Source organism: Bombina bombina, chromosome 1, assembly GCF_027579735.1.
Source record: "Bombina bombina isolate aBomBom1 chromosome 1, aBomBom1.pri, whole genome shotgun sequence".
Lineage (NCBI taxonomy): Eukaryota > Metazoa > Chordata > Amphibia > Anura > Bombinatoridae > Bombina > Bombina bombina.
In genome coordinates this window covers 1486612828-1486628159 of record NC_069499.1, presented here as the reverse complement: position 1 = coordinate 1486628159, position 15332 = coordinate 1486612828, and the positions used below count along the sequence as shown (strand labels likewise).

The following is a 15332-nucleotide window of genomic DNA, read 5'->3' as shown; positions in this document are numbered from 1 at the left end:
GGGCTTCATTGTGCATCATCATTAGAAGAGGCTTCCTTCTGGGAGGACAGCCATGCAGACTAATTTGATGCAGTGTGTGGCGTATGGTCTGAGCACTGACAGGCTGACACCCCACCCCTTAAACCTCTGCAGCAATGCTGGCAGCAATCATACATATATTTCCCAAAGAAAACCTTTGGATGACGCTGAGCACCTGCACTCAACTTCTTTGGTTGACCATGGCGAGGCCTGTTCTAAGTGAAACCTGTCCTGTGAAACCACTGTATGGTCTTGCCCACCGTGCTGCAGCTCTATTTCAGGGTCTTGGCAATCTTCTTATAGCCTAGGCAATCTTTATGTAGATCAACAATTCTTTTTTTCAGATCCTCAGAGAGTTCTTTGCCATGAGGTACCATGTTGAACTTACAGTGACCAATATGAGAGAGTGTGAGAGCGATAACACCAAATTTTACACACCTGCTCCCCATTCACACCTGAGACCTTGTAACACTAACGAGTTACCGGGGAGGGAAAATGGCTAATTGGGCCCAATTTGGACATTTCTACTGTACTCACTTTTAGTGCCAACTGTTTAGACATTAATGGCTGTGTGTTGAGTTATTTTGAGGGGACAGCAAATTTACACTGTTATACAGGCTGTACACTCACTACTTTACATTGTAGCAAAGTGTTATTTCTTTAGTGTTGTCACATGAAAAGCAATAATAAAATAGTTACAAAAATGTGAGAGTGTACTCACTTTTGTGGGATACTGTATATAAAAATAAATAATGCTATCTGTCTGATTTCTATCTCTCTATCAGCTTTTTATTAATCTCCAGTTTCTCTCATCTATCTGTGTACCTACAAAGCTTCAGAAATCTTATATATTTTTTTTTTAAATGTTTTTAATGAGGCTTAAAAGATACATGTGTAAGCAGCATTTTCTTCCAAAAATCAAAAACAAAATCATAGACAGATTCTCATAAAACAATAAAAACATTCTATGGCCTGACCTCTATGTATACAAAAGTAAGTACTTCACAAACATAACAGTACTAGATGGCGAGGTCACGTTATATGACTATAGTATTTAGAGCAAAAGCTAAGTAACATACGCCTAGATTTGGAGTTTTGCGTTAGCCGTCAAAACCAGCGTTAGAGGCTCCTAACACTGGTTTTTACCGCCCGCTGGTATTTGGAGTCAGTCAGGAAAGGGTCTAACGCTCACTTTCCAGCCGCGACTTTTCCATACCGCAGATCCCCCTACGCCATTTGCGTATCCTATGTTTTCAATGGGATCTTTCTAACGCCGGTATTTAGAGTCTTGGCTGAAGTGAGCGTTAGAAATCTAACGACAAAACTCCAGCCGCAGAAAAAAGCCAGGAGTTAAGAGCTTTCTGGGCTAACGCCGGTTCATAAAGCTCTTAACTACTGTGCTCTACAGTACACTAACACCCATAAACTACCTATGTACCCCTAAACCGAGGTCCCCCCACATCGCCGCCACTCTATTAAATTTTTTTAACCCCTAATCTGCCGACCGCACACCGCCGCCACCTACGTTATACTTATGTACCCCTAATCTGCTGCCCCTAACACCGCCGACCCCTATATTATATTTATTAACCCCTAATCTGCCCCCCCAACGTCGCTGCTACCTTACCTACAATTATTAACCCCTAATCTGCCGACCGGACCTCACCGCTACTATAATAAAGTTATTAACCCCTAATCCGCCTCAATAACCCTATCATAAATAGTATTAACCCCTAATCTGTCCTCCCTAACATCGCCGACACCTAACTTCAATTATTAACCCCTAATCTGCCGACCGGACCTCACCGCTACTATAATAAAGTTATTAACCCCTAATCTGCCTCACTCCCGCCTCAAAAACCCTATAATAAATAGTATTAACCCCTAATCTGCCCTCCCTAACATCGCCGACACCTAACTTCAATTATTAACCCCTAATCTGCCGACCGGACGTCGCCGCTACTCTAATAAATGTATTAACCCCTAAAGCTAACTCTAACCCTAACCCTAACACCCCCCTAAGTTAAATATAATTTAAATCTAACGAAATAAATTAACTCTTATTAAATAAATTATTCCTATTTAAAGCTAAATACTAACATGTAAAATAAATCCTAATATAGCTACAATATAACAAATAATTATATTGTAGCTATTTTAGGATTAATATTTATTTTACAGGCAACTTTGTTATTATTTTAACCAGGTACAATAGCTATTAAATAGTTATTAACTATTTAATAGCTACCTAGTTAAAATAATTACAAAATTACCTGTAAAATAAATCCTAACCTAAGTTACAATTAAACCTAACACTACACTATCAATAAATAAATTCAATACAATACCTACAAATAAATACAATTAAATAAACTAACTAAAGTACAAAAAATAAAAAAGAACTAAGTTACAAAAAATAAAAAAAATATTTACAGACATTAGAAAAATATAATAACAATTTTAAGCTAATTACACCTACTCTAAGCCCCCTAATAAAATAACAAAGACCCCCAAAATAAAAAATGCCCTACCCTATTCTAAATTAAAAAAGTTCAAAGCTCTTTTACCTTACCAGCCCTTAAAAGGGCCTTTAGCGGGGCATGCCCCAAAGAAAACTGCTCTTTTGCCTGTAAAAAAAAAATACAACCCCCCCAACATTAAAACCCACCACCCACATACCCCTAGTCTAACCCAAACCCCCATTAAATAAACCTAACACTAAGCCCCTGAAGATCTCCCTACCTTGTATTCACCACACCGGGTTCACCGATCCGTCCTTGCTCCGACGTCTTCATCCAAGCCCAAGCGGGGGCTGAAGATGTCCATGATCTGGCTGAAGTCTTCATCCAAGCGGGAGCTGAAGAGGTCCATGATCCGGCTGAAGTCTTCATCCAAGAGGGAGCTGAAGAGGTCCATGATCCGGCTGAAGTCTTCTATCAAGCGGCATCTTCAATCTTCTTTCTTCCGGATCCATGTTCATCCCGCTGACGCGGAACATCCATCTTCACCGACGACTTCCCGACGAATGACGGTTCCTTTAAGGTATGTCATCCAAGATGGCGTCCCTCGAATTCCGATTGGCTGATAGGATTCTATCAGCCAATCGGAATTAAGGTAGGAAAATTCTGATTGGCTGATAGAATCAGCTAATCAGATTGAGCTCGCATTCTATTGGCTGTTCCGATCAGCCAATAGAATGCGAGCTCAATCTGATTGGCTGATTGGATCAGCCAATCGGATTGAACTTGAATCTGATTGGCTGATTCCATCAGCCAATCAGAATTTTCCTACATTAATTCCGATTGGCTGATAGAATCCTATCAGCCAATCGGAATTCGAGGGACGCCATCTTGGATGACGTCCCTTAAAGGAACCGTCATTTGTCGGGAAGTCGTCGGTGAAGATGGATGTTCTGCGTCGGCGGGATGAACATGGATCCGGAAGAAAGAAGATTGAAGATGCCGCTTGATAGAAGACTTCAGCCGGATCATGGACCTCTTCAGCTCCCGCTTGGATGAAGACTTCAGCCGGATCATGGACATCTTCAGCTCCCGCTTGGATGAAGACTTCAGCCGGATCATGGACATCTTCAGCCCCCGCTTGGATGAAGACTTCAGCCGGATCATGGACATCTTCAGCCCCCGCTTGGGCTTGGATGAAGACGTCGGAGCAAGGACGGATCGGTGAACCCGGCGTGGTGAATACAAGGTAGGGAGATCTTCAGGGGCTTAGTGTTAGGTTTATTTAAGGGGGGTTTGGGTTAGATTAGGGGTATGTGGGTGGTGGGTTGTAATGTTGGGGGGGGGTATTGTATGTTTTCTTTTTACAGGCAAAAGAGCTGAATTCTTTGGGGCATGCCCCGCAAAAAGCCCTTTTAAGGGCTGGTAAGGTAAAAGAGCTTTAAACTTTTTTATTTTAGAATAGGGTAGGGCATTTTTTTATTTTGGGGCTCTTTTTTATTTTATTAGGGGGCTTAGAGTAGGTGTAATTAGCTTAAAATTGTTATAATATTTTTCTAATGTCTGTAAATATTTTTTTATTTTTTGTAACTTAGTTCTTTTTTATTTTTTGTACTTTAGTTAGTTTATTTAATTGTATTTATTTGTAGGTATTTGTATTTAATTAATTTATTGATAGTGTAGTGTTAGGTTTAATTCTAACTTAGGTTAGGATTTATTTTACAGGTAATTTTGTAATTATTTTAACTAGGTAGCTATTATATAGTTCTTAACTATTTAATAGCTATTGTACCTGGTTAAAATAAATACAAAGTTGCCTGTAAAATAAATATTAATCCTAAAATAGTTACAATATAATTATGAGTTATATTGTAGCTATATTAGGGTTTATTTTACAGGTAAGTATTTAGCTTTAAATAGGAATAATTTATTTAATAAGAGTTAATTTATTTCGTTAGATTTAAATTATATTTAACTTAGGGGGGTGTTAGTGTTAGGGTTAGACTTAGCTTTAGGGGTTAATAAATTTATTAGAGTAGCGGTGAGGTCCGGTCGGCAGATTAGGGGTTAATAATTGAAGTTAGGTGTCGGCGATGTTAGGGAGGGCAGATTAGGGGTTAATACTATTTCTTATAGGGTTATTGAGGCGGGAGTGAGGCGGATTAGGGGTTAATACATTTATTAGAGTAGCGGTGAGGTCCGGTCGGCAGATTAGGGGTTAATTATTGTAGGTAGCTGGCGGCGACGTTGTGGGGGGCAGATTAGGGGTTAATAAATATAATATAGGGGTCGGCGGTGTTAGGGGCAGCAGATTAGGGGTACATAGCTATAACGTAGGTTGCGGCGGTGTACGGAGCGGCAGATTAGGGGTTAAAAAAAATATGCAGGTGTCAGCAATAGCGGGGGCGGCAGATTAGGGGTTAATAAGTGTAAGGTTAGGGGTGTTTAGACTCGGGGTACATGTTAGGGTGTTAGGTGCAGACATAAGAAGAGTTTCCCCATAGGAAACAATGGGGCCGTGTTAGGAGCTGAACGCTGCTTTTTTGCAGGTGTTAGGTTTTTTTTCAGCTCAAACTGTCCCATTGTTTCCTATGGGGGAATCGTGCACGAGCACGTTTTTTAAGCTGGCCGCGTCCGTAAGCACCGCTGGTATTGAGAGTTTCAGTGGTGGTAAATATGCTATACGCTCCCTTTTTGGAGCCTAATGCAGCCCTTCTGTGAACTCTAAATACCAGCGATATTTAAAAGGTGCGGCCAAAAAAAAGCATGCGTAGCTAACGCACCCCTTTGGCCGCAAAACTTCAAATCTAGGCCATAGCCTCCTTTTTAATATAGAAAAGTTCCCTTTACAATTGCAATAACTATAACACGTTCTTTCCCCAATTAAACTATAACGGACACTCTTGGCCCTCTAAAACTATAGTAATTAGAATATATATAGGGATTTGAGGGGGAAAGAGTATACAGGTGGCCCTCGTTTTACAACGGTTCAATTTACACCGTTTCAGAATAACAACCTTTTTTTCCAGTCATGTGACTGCTATTGAAAAGCATTGAGAAACAGTGCATTTATTAAAATAGCCAGTAGGTGGAGCTGTCCGCTTGTGTTGCAGCAAAGCCAAGCAAGCTAAAATTAATCAGTTTAACCAGACCTGAGCTATCGAGCAGATTTCAAAGGAACTATATCTTCCTGTATATAACTCAGTCCAGATTGGAATGCATAGAAAGAACTGTTTGCAGAAAAATGCAAGTGAAGTCTGTGTTGTGTGATTATTTTATTCGGTTTATAATGCTGTTTAGCAAATGTTTTTTTTTCATTTAACTTAGTTTAATTATATATTCTGTGTTGTGTGATTATTTTATTAGGTTTATAATGCTGTCTAGCATTTAAAGTCTTCATTCCAAAGCTTTTAAAATAATGTATTAGGTGTTACTTATGACAATATTGAGAGGGGCCTGGAACCTATCTCCCTCACTTCCCATTGACTTACATTATAAACTGGGTTTCAATTTACAACGGTTTCAATTTACAACCATTCCTTCTGGAACCTAACCCCGGCGTAAACTGAGGGCTACCTGTATAGGCTTCTTGTGAAGCCACAACAGGATTTTGTACATTTTCATACACAGTAGGCTCTTGTAGTTTCAGTTTAAGTAAGTTATATAAGCTAGTAGCAAATATTTTTTTTCCACTTAGTATTAACTATCAAGTGAGAACATCAAACATAACATACAATAGATAAACATTTAGGTTCACTTTATATAAAGCTATTAACAACAGTGCAATGGGTGTAGAGCTATAGGGGCATAAAACAGCTTTATAAGTTTTAAAAGGTTATGGGGGTAGTAGAGTTAACAGAGATGGAATCCCAGCTCCAAGGGGAGTTTGATGAAGGAAATAGGGGAAAAACCCTTTTAGACCCAAGCTGTAAGTCATATTCCAAACCAATAGTTACTTAAAGTGTTCAACATTTTAGCAGTATAGTATAGGACAGTAGCATTGCCAGTATTTATTGCTTATATGTCTAGCTGGGAGGAGGGTGAAACTGTTATCAGTGGAGCGGTGTCGTTAACCATTTAAAGTTGTTCTGAATCCCTAATAGGTATTGCGTCTATGCTTTAAAAACAAAGAGGATGTTAAACAATTATTTGGGGGCATCACTGTCGTGCCGCCTCGGCCGCTTGCGGCACGTCGCCATGATCAATTATTTATTAATTTTAGTTTATATTATTTAGAGCGCAACTAAGTATAAAGCTTATCAATGTCCCCTGATTATGGGTACAGACTCCTCAGGTATAATATTAATAGCATTAGGCACTGTCACTAACATATTAGTAATGTTTTGGGATTTGGGAAACAAAGTAGAGACAGGTGCAACTATTTATGATGTATACGTATATAAACCTATATGCAACAATTGGTCTTATAAGTGCATGACAGAAGAGATATAAAGAAAACTATATAGGGTATCCGGTCTAGAAAATGTAGCTTGTGAGTCTAATAAAGGCCATAAAGCTGTCTATGCCAAATTATGTCTCTATCCTATACCTGCTCTTACGTGGAGATCTCTAAATATATAGTAATTAAGCAAGCTCACCCATTGTCTCAACTGAGACTGATTGTGATGGGTACAAAGTCTTACAGAGTCCCCACATATAATTTTCATGCTGTTATTTTCAGGCGTGGGTCCCCATATCTGGGTCGCTAACATCTCAAGCTTGAGAACGTCTGTAGTGGAGCGAGACCCCACAGTAGGTGTCATCGGATCCCCATCTTGCGAGTGTCTGTCTGCTCCTTTATTTGTCTTGTCAGCTATGGGCATGGAGATCCTGTCGCAATCACTTGAAGAGCTGCAAGACTAGTATCTTCGGTCAGGTTACAATTGCGGCTACCTCGGGCGAAGTTGATTGTAGCGGCGGTATTGGAAAAAGAGCCGCATCCACACATAGCAGCTCCTCCGTTGCCGGGTTAAGTAGAAGAGTATTTCCCCTCTCTGATCTTGTTGATTCTCCTGAGATCTCTTTCCTCGTAGGTCCGGATCCCATACCCACAGCTAAGCCCTGTTCTGGTGTACTAAAGGAACTTCTCTGTGTCTCTAAGTCGTCTGCTCCTTTCCATGCCACCATTATACCCTCTTCTAGTCTAGAGCAGTGATTGCATAGTAAACAGTCTAACATCTCCAGCAAGGCGTGATGTGGAAGCTCCATCGTATAGCTTTAATGTAGCATTGATATTTGCTGGTTTTAGGTATATAGAGCCATACATTAGAGAGTGAACATTTTTCAGCACAAACGACTGGTGAAACTGACTAGTCAGAGTAATACTGGGGGTAGGGAAAGGTATAGGCCACTCCAGGGCCTCTGCTGCATACCTACCCTAATCAGGTCTGCTCATTCTTAATTATCTAGAAAAGTCATATAAAGCAGTTCCTTGAGCAATATTCATCCCACTTCTCTCAAAAGGGATACAATCTATAGGTCACAGAAGAGATAAACAGCCGTTTTTATCGGCTTTAGTGTGCAGTATTAGCTAACAGCAGCCATCTTGGTCGGTGGTCCGACACGCCCCCCCCCAGAAATCTTATATTTTATCATATAGTTTATGAATCTAAGTATATGAATAAACTGGTATGGCCTAATGACCTGATGTAATACATCAGATTAGTTGCATGGATATAAATATTTTTATAAACTCAATTTTTAGATCACTTTGCTGCCTGGCTTCCTTATTTCCTTTCCTCAGACACCCCTGCCCTCATTCTTGGCGACTTTAACCTCCCTCTTGACAATCCCAATGCCTCCTTTGCAATACAACTTCTTCAACTGACTTCCTCTTTTGGCCTGTCACAATGGACTGACTCTCCCACTCACAAAGACGGTCATTCCCTTGATCTGATTTTCACCTATCCATGCACTCTTTCAAATTTTACAAACTCCCCTTTTCCTCTCTCTGACCATCATCTCCTAACTTGCAACATCACTTCCCTACCTACAACTCCCCCTCCCTCTACCCCTCACACCAAACTTCACAAAAGCACTAAGTTACTAGATCTGCATCAACTCGCTAGCTCTCTCAAACCTCTCCTCTCATCCATCACCTCCTTTTCCTGCCCTGACCAATCTGTCTGCCAGTATAATTCCACCCTTACATCGGTCATTGACACTCTGGCCCCTCCAACCTTAGCTCAGAAAACACACTCTCATCCTCAGCCCTGCCATACTCCTCTGACACGATACCTACGCAGATGCTCCCGTACTGCTGAGCGACATTGGAGGAAAAACCGGAGTTCAGCTGACTTTCTTCACTACAAGTTCATCCTGAACTCCTACTATTCTGCCCTTAATCTTTATAAGCAACAATATTTTTCTAATCTCATCTCTACTCTTTCCTCTAACCCTAAACGTCTGTTCTCCACGTTCAACACTCTTCTCCACCCACCCCCACCTCCTAACACAACCTCTCTCTCAGCTCAAGATTTTGCAAGCCACTTCAAAAACAAAATTGACTCCATCAGAAGTGAAATCAGCTCTCAACATACTTCCAATCTCCCACCCCCTCAAAAGCTCACGATCACCCAAAACCCAAATATCCAAAAATGCAGCTCTTTTGCCCCTGTTAATGAGGATGAAGTTTCTGCCCTTATACTGTCCTCCCACCTCACTACCTGTCCCCTCGACCCCATCCCCTCACAGCTACTCCCCTCCCTCTATTCTACCCTCACCCCCATACTCACACACATTTTCAACCTCTCCCTCAGCACTGGTATATTTCCCTCATCTCTAAAACATGCACTGGTCACACCTATCCTCAAAAAACCTTCCCTTGATCCAACCTCCCCTTCCAATTACCGCCCTATTTCCCTACTCCCTCTTGCCTCAAAGCTCCTCGAAAAGCTAGTTTACGCACGTCTATCCCATTTCCTTACACTAAACTCTCTCCTTGACCCACTGCAATCTGGATTTCGTTCCCATCACTCTACAGAGACAGCAATTATCAAGGTTACCAATGACCTACTTACAGCAAAATCCAAAGGCCACTTCTCTCTGCTTATCCTCCTTGACCTGTCTGCAGCCTTTGACACTGTTGACCACCCTCTTCTGCTCCAAACCCTCCAATCCTTCGGCATCTGTGACACAGCTCTCTCGTGGTTCTCTTCCTATCTGACTAACCGTACATTTAGTGTAGCCTTCTCCGGAACATCCTCTGCCCCGTTACCACTTTCTGTTGGGGCACCTCAAGGCTCTGTCCTTGGTCCCCTTCTCTTTTCAATCTACACGTCGTCACTAGGTTCCTTAATAAAGTCCCATGGGTTTCAATACCATTTGTATGCCGATGACACCCAAATCTACCTCTCTGCACCAGACCTACCTCCTTCCTTACTAACCCGTGTCACTAACTGTCCTTCTCACATCTCATCTTGGATGTCCTCTCACTACCTTAAGCTAAATCTCTCCAAAACTGAACTCCTTATTTTTCCCCCTTCTTCCAATGTCTCCACCCCCAAAATTTCTATAACTGTTGATAATTCCATCATTACCCCTACCCCGCATGCCCGATGTCTTGGGGTCACACTTGACTCAGATCTTTCCTTCACTCCTCACATTCAGTCCTTGGCTAAAGCCTGCTGCTTCCACCTTAAAAACATTGCTAAAATTAGGCATTTCCTTACACAAGATACAACCAAGATTTTAATCCACTCTCTCATCCTTTCCCGCCTCGACTACTGCAATTCCGTCCTCTCTGGTCTACCTAGCTGCCGCATAGCTCCTTTACAATCCATTATGAATGCCTCTGCCAGGCTCATCTTCCTTACTCGTCGCTCTTCATCTGCTGCACCTCTCTGCCAATCCCTTCACTGGCTTCCTCTTGCCTCTAGGATTAAACATAAAATCCTCACCCTGACATATAAAGCTCTCAACTGCACTGCTCCCCCCTACATCTCAGAACTTGTCTCTAGATACTCTCCCTCCCATCCCCTTCGATCAGCTCAGGATCTCCTCCTCTCTTGTTACTTCCTCACATTCACGTTTACAGGACTTCTCCAGACTGGCCCCCATCTTGTGGAATTCCCTGCCTCGCTCCATAAGACACTCCCCTAGTTTTAACAGCTTCAAGCATTTCCTAAAAACTCTACTATTCAGGGATGCATACAACCAACACTAACCTTTCCTAACACCATTGCTTTCCCCTTGAACCCCTTAGATTGTAAGCCTATGGGCCCAGCTGTTTTCAGATCGCTTCATAAGAGCCGACTCTCAGTGAAACTCTCGGAAGGGCCCTCTACCCAATTGACCCCTACAAAGCTATCCTGTACACCGACTATGTTTACAGCGCTGCGGAATCTGTTGGCGCTCTACAAATACCTAATAATAATAATAATAATAATAATAATAGATATTCTGTAAATCTGTCCTATTAGTTTGCCCAGAGGACTGAATCTGAGAAACAATGATAATAATATCCATTTAATCATACCACACTGTCACCTAGATTACGAGTTTTGCGTTCCGGTTTAAAAACCAGAATGCAGCCATTACAAGTCTTGTTGGTATAGCTGTACCGCAAGCATTTTAGCCTGTAACACAACGTCAATCCTGCACTCAAAAAAATTAAGTATTACAGGTTGTGCTGTGAGGCTAAAATGCTTGGGTTCCAGACTATACCGACACGATCTGTTACGTTATCTGAGAGCAGTAGTTATGGGTTTTGCGCAACAAAACTGTTACACAAAACTCATAACTGAAATGTTACAAAGTACACTAACACCTATAAACTACCTATTAAACCCTATTCTGCCGCCCTCCCACATCGCAAACACTAAATTAAACTTATAAACCCCTAATCTGCCGCTCCCAACATCGCCGCCACTAATAAAATGTATTAACCCCTATTCCGCCGCTCCCCGACATCGCTGCCACTATAATAAATGTATTAACCCCTATTCCCCCGCACCCCAACATCGCCCACACTATAATAAATCTATTAACCCCTATTCCGCCACTCCCCAACATCACTGCCACTAAATAAAGATATTAACCCCTAAACTTCTGGCATCCCACATCCCTGCCACTAAATAAAACTATTAACCCCTAAACCGCCAGCCCCCCACATCGCAAAAACAAAATTATACTATTAACCCCCTAAACCTAACAACCCCCTAACTCTAAAATAAAATTACAATATCCCTATCTTAACATAAATAAAAACTTACCTGAGAAATAAAAAAAAAAACTAAGTTTCAACTAACAATTAACCTAACAACTATTATACTAAAATTAAAATAACTATCAATTAAATAAACTAAATTACACATTAAAAAAAAACTAACACTACAAAAAAAATAATTCTAAAATTACAAAAAATAAAAAATACTAAATTACAAAAAATAACAAACACTAAATTACAAAAAATAACAAACCCTAAATTATGAAAAATAACAAACAAAATTATCCAAAATAAAAACAATTACACCTAATCTAATAGCCCTAGAAAAATAAAAAAATAAACCAAAATAAAAAAAAAACCTAGCCTACAATAAACTACAAATAGCCCTTAAAAGGGCCTTTTGTAGGGTATTGCCCTAAAGAAATCAGCTATTTTCCCTGTAAAAAAATACAAAGACCCCCCAACAGTAAAATCCACCACCCAACCAACCCACCAAAGTAAAAATCCTAACTCTTAAAAAAACCTAAGCTACCCATTGCCCTGAAAAGAGCATTTGTATGGACATTGCCCTTAAACGGGTATTTAGCTCTTTTACATTGCCCTGAAAAAAAAACTAACACCAACCCCTGACGATCCACTTACAGTTTTTGAAGTCCAGACATCCAGGCGGTGAGAAGTCTTCATCCAGGTGGTGAGGTCTTCATCCATCCAGGTAGCGTCTTCTATCTTCATTCAGACGGCATCTTCTATCTTCATCCCGGCGGCGTCTTCTATCTTCATCCCGGCGGCGCGGAGTGGGTCCATCCTTCAAGACATCCGGTGCGGAGCGTCCTCTTCATACGGTCACCGCCGTACACTGAATCTTCAATGCAAGGAAGCCATTTCAAAATGACGTCCCTTGCATTCCTATTGGCTGAATTGATTTTTGAAATTCAAATCAGCCAATAGGATGAGAGCTACTGAAATCCTATTGGCTGTTCAAATCAGCAAATAGGATGAGAGCTACTTAAATTCTATTGGCTGATTTGAATAGTCAATAGAATTTAAGTAGCTCTCATCCTATTGACTGTTTTGAACAGCCAATAGGATTTCAGTAGCTCTCATCCTATTGGCTGATTTGAATTTCAAAAATCAAATCAGCCAATAGGAATGCAAGGGACACCATTTTGAAAAGGCTAACTTGCATTGAAGATTCAGTGTATGGCGGCGACCGTATGAAGAGAACGCTCCGCGTCTGATATCTTGAACGATGGACCCTCTCCGTGCCACCGGGTTAAAGATAGAAAACGCCGCCTGGATGGATAAAGACCTTGCCGCCTGGATGAAGACTTCTCGCCACCTGGATGTCCGGACTTAAACTGTAAGTGGATCGTCGGTGTTAGTGTTAGTTTTTTTTTAGCTATTTTAAAAGAGCTAAATGCCCTTTTCAGGGCAATGTAAAAGAGCTAAACGCCCTTTTCAGGGCAATGGGTAGCTTAGGTTTTTTTTAGAGTTAGTTTATTTTAATTTAGGGGGTTGGTTGGGTGGTGGATTTTACTTTGGGGGGTCTTTGTATTTTTTTACAGGGAAAAGAGCTGATTTCTTTAGGGCAATGCCCTACAAAAAGATATTTTAAGATCTATTGGTAGTTAATTGTAGGCTAGGGGTTTTTTATATTGGGGGGGCTTTTTTATTTTTATAGGGCCATTATATTAGGTGTAATTGTTTTTATTTTTGATCATTTCGTTTGTTATCTTTTGTAATTTAGTATTTTTTATTTTTTGTTTTTTTAATTTCCCAGGTAAGTTTTTATTTATTTTAAGATAGGGACATTGTAATTTTAATTTAAAGTGGGTTGTTAGGTTTAGGGGTTAATAGTTTAATTTAGTTTTTTGCGATGTGGAGGGCTGGCGGTTTAGGGGTTAATAGGTTTATTAAGTGGTGGCGATGTCGGGGAGCAGCAGAAGAGGGGTTAATAACTTTATTATAGTGTGGGCGATGTTGGGGTGCAGGGGAATAGGGGTTAATAACTTTATTACTGTGGCGGCGATATCGAGAACGGCAGATTAGGGGTTAATACGTTTATCTCGGTGTCAGTGATGTCGGGGGCGGCAGATTAGGGGTTAATAACTTTATGTAGGTGTCTGCGATTTTGGGGGTGGCAGATTAGGGGTTAATAAAAAAATAGGTGTCGGCGATTAAGGGTGTTTAGACTTGAGGTTTATGTTAGGGTGTTAGGTTTAAACGTAACTTTTTTTCCCCATAGACATCAATGGGGTTGCGTTAAGGCAATCGCCATTCCGCGCTTCAAGGTGTTAGTTTTTTTTCTAACACGCTCTCCCCATTGATGTCTATGGGGAAAGTGCGCACAAGCATGTCAAAGCAGCCCTTGGATTTTGTGCGGTATGGAGATAATCGCCACCATATCGCACACACAAGGCAGCTTTTCAAAAACTTGTAATCGCAGAGCTATGGAGGGTGAAATAACGCAACTTTTTTGCGTTCGTTTCGCACCCTCTATATCGCAAAACTTGTAATCTAGGTGTATGTTATCAGGGTTCCAGTACTAATATATTCAAATTATTTTTTAAATTAAACTTTTAGTTTTCTGTATTGTGTTTTTGATATCCACAAAAATGCATCAGATATTAAAGGGACATTAAACCTAAATTTTTCCTTTCATGATTCAGAAAGAGCCTGCAATTTTAAACAACTTTCCAATTTCCTTCTATTATCTAATTTGCTTCATTCTCTTGATATCCAATGTTGAAAAGCATATCTAAATAGGCTCAGTGGCTGCACATAGATGCCTTTTGTGATTGGCTCACCCATGTACATTGCTATTTTTTCAACAACGAATATCTAAAGAATGAAGCAAATTAGGTAATAGAAGTAAACTGAAATGTTGTTTAAAATTGTATTCTCTATCTGAATCATGAAAGAAAAAATGTGGGTTTCATGTCCCTTTAACTTAGCAATATAATTAATAAATATGTTGAGCTGTTGTCTTACAATGTGCAAATACTAAAATAATGTGTAGCATTCAGTGACTATTTCAAGCTCTAGATTAGAATAAAAAGTATTTATTTTCTGTGATATCTTTGGATTGTTTGTGTAGAGAGAGCCCGTTGCTGGGTCAGCAGTTATGTCCTGTAGATTCTAACAGAACTGCTTCTGTTTTTTTCTAAAAGTCAGTTCAACTCAAAAGGAAAAATAAGATTCTTATAGCATATATGTTTATATTATAGTTATTTACTCACCCTGAAAATGTTGGTGGATCTCAGGGAACAATTCAATTACAGTTGAGCAACTCCAGTGTTGGATAAGAAAAAAAACAAGCCATATGTGTCTCATCTATGTCCCATGTTCAAATGCAGTTGTGAAATAGTGACGCTCCCTCCTTGGATGAAAATATCCCCACTCTCAGTGCTGGAGCCAGGATTTACTATCTATTCTCATTCTCCTGATTTCCTCTACTCTATAGAACTAGCCCTGCGCTAGAACGAAGGGTTAGTTGAGAGAGTCAGCAGCAAGAACAATGCATTGCTTTCATCACTGGCAGTGGTCAGTTTTTGGAGTCTATCCAGTATTTCTTTTATAATTTTGCTGAATCCAACTTAGCAAAAAACTGCTATTGAGAACCTAACCTAAACAATTAATTTAGTAGATAATAATATAATTACTGATAGAAAAGGATGGCTGTTCCTTGC

General features: G+C 40.3%; 1 protein-coding gene across 2 annotated transcripts in view; it reads right to left on the bottom strand.

The window, feature by feature from the left end:
- The window catches only part of LOC128653763 (ABC-type organic anion transporter ABCA8), a 752731-nt gene extending 737658 nt beyond the window's left edge, over positions 1-15073 (bottom strand). For both annotated transcript variants that reach the window (XM_053707247.1, XM_053707265.1), the window contains exon 1: positions 14883-15073. Coding sequence is in view for 1 of the 2 variants with exons in the window: in XM_053707265.1 (XP_053563240.1) it covers positions 14883-14976 (94 nt within the window). In the remaining variant the exon portion in view is untranslated. The remainder of the gene's footprint in view (positions 1-14882) is intronic.
- Between the last annotated feature and the right edge of the window lie 259 nt (positions 15074-15332).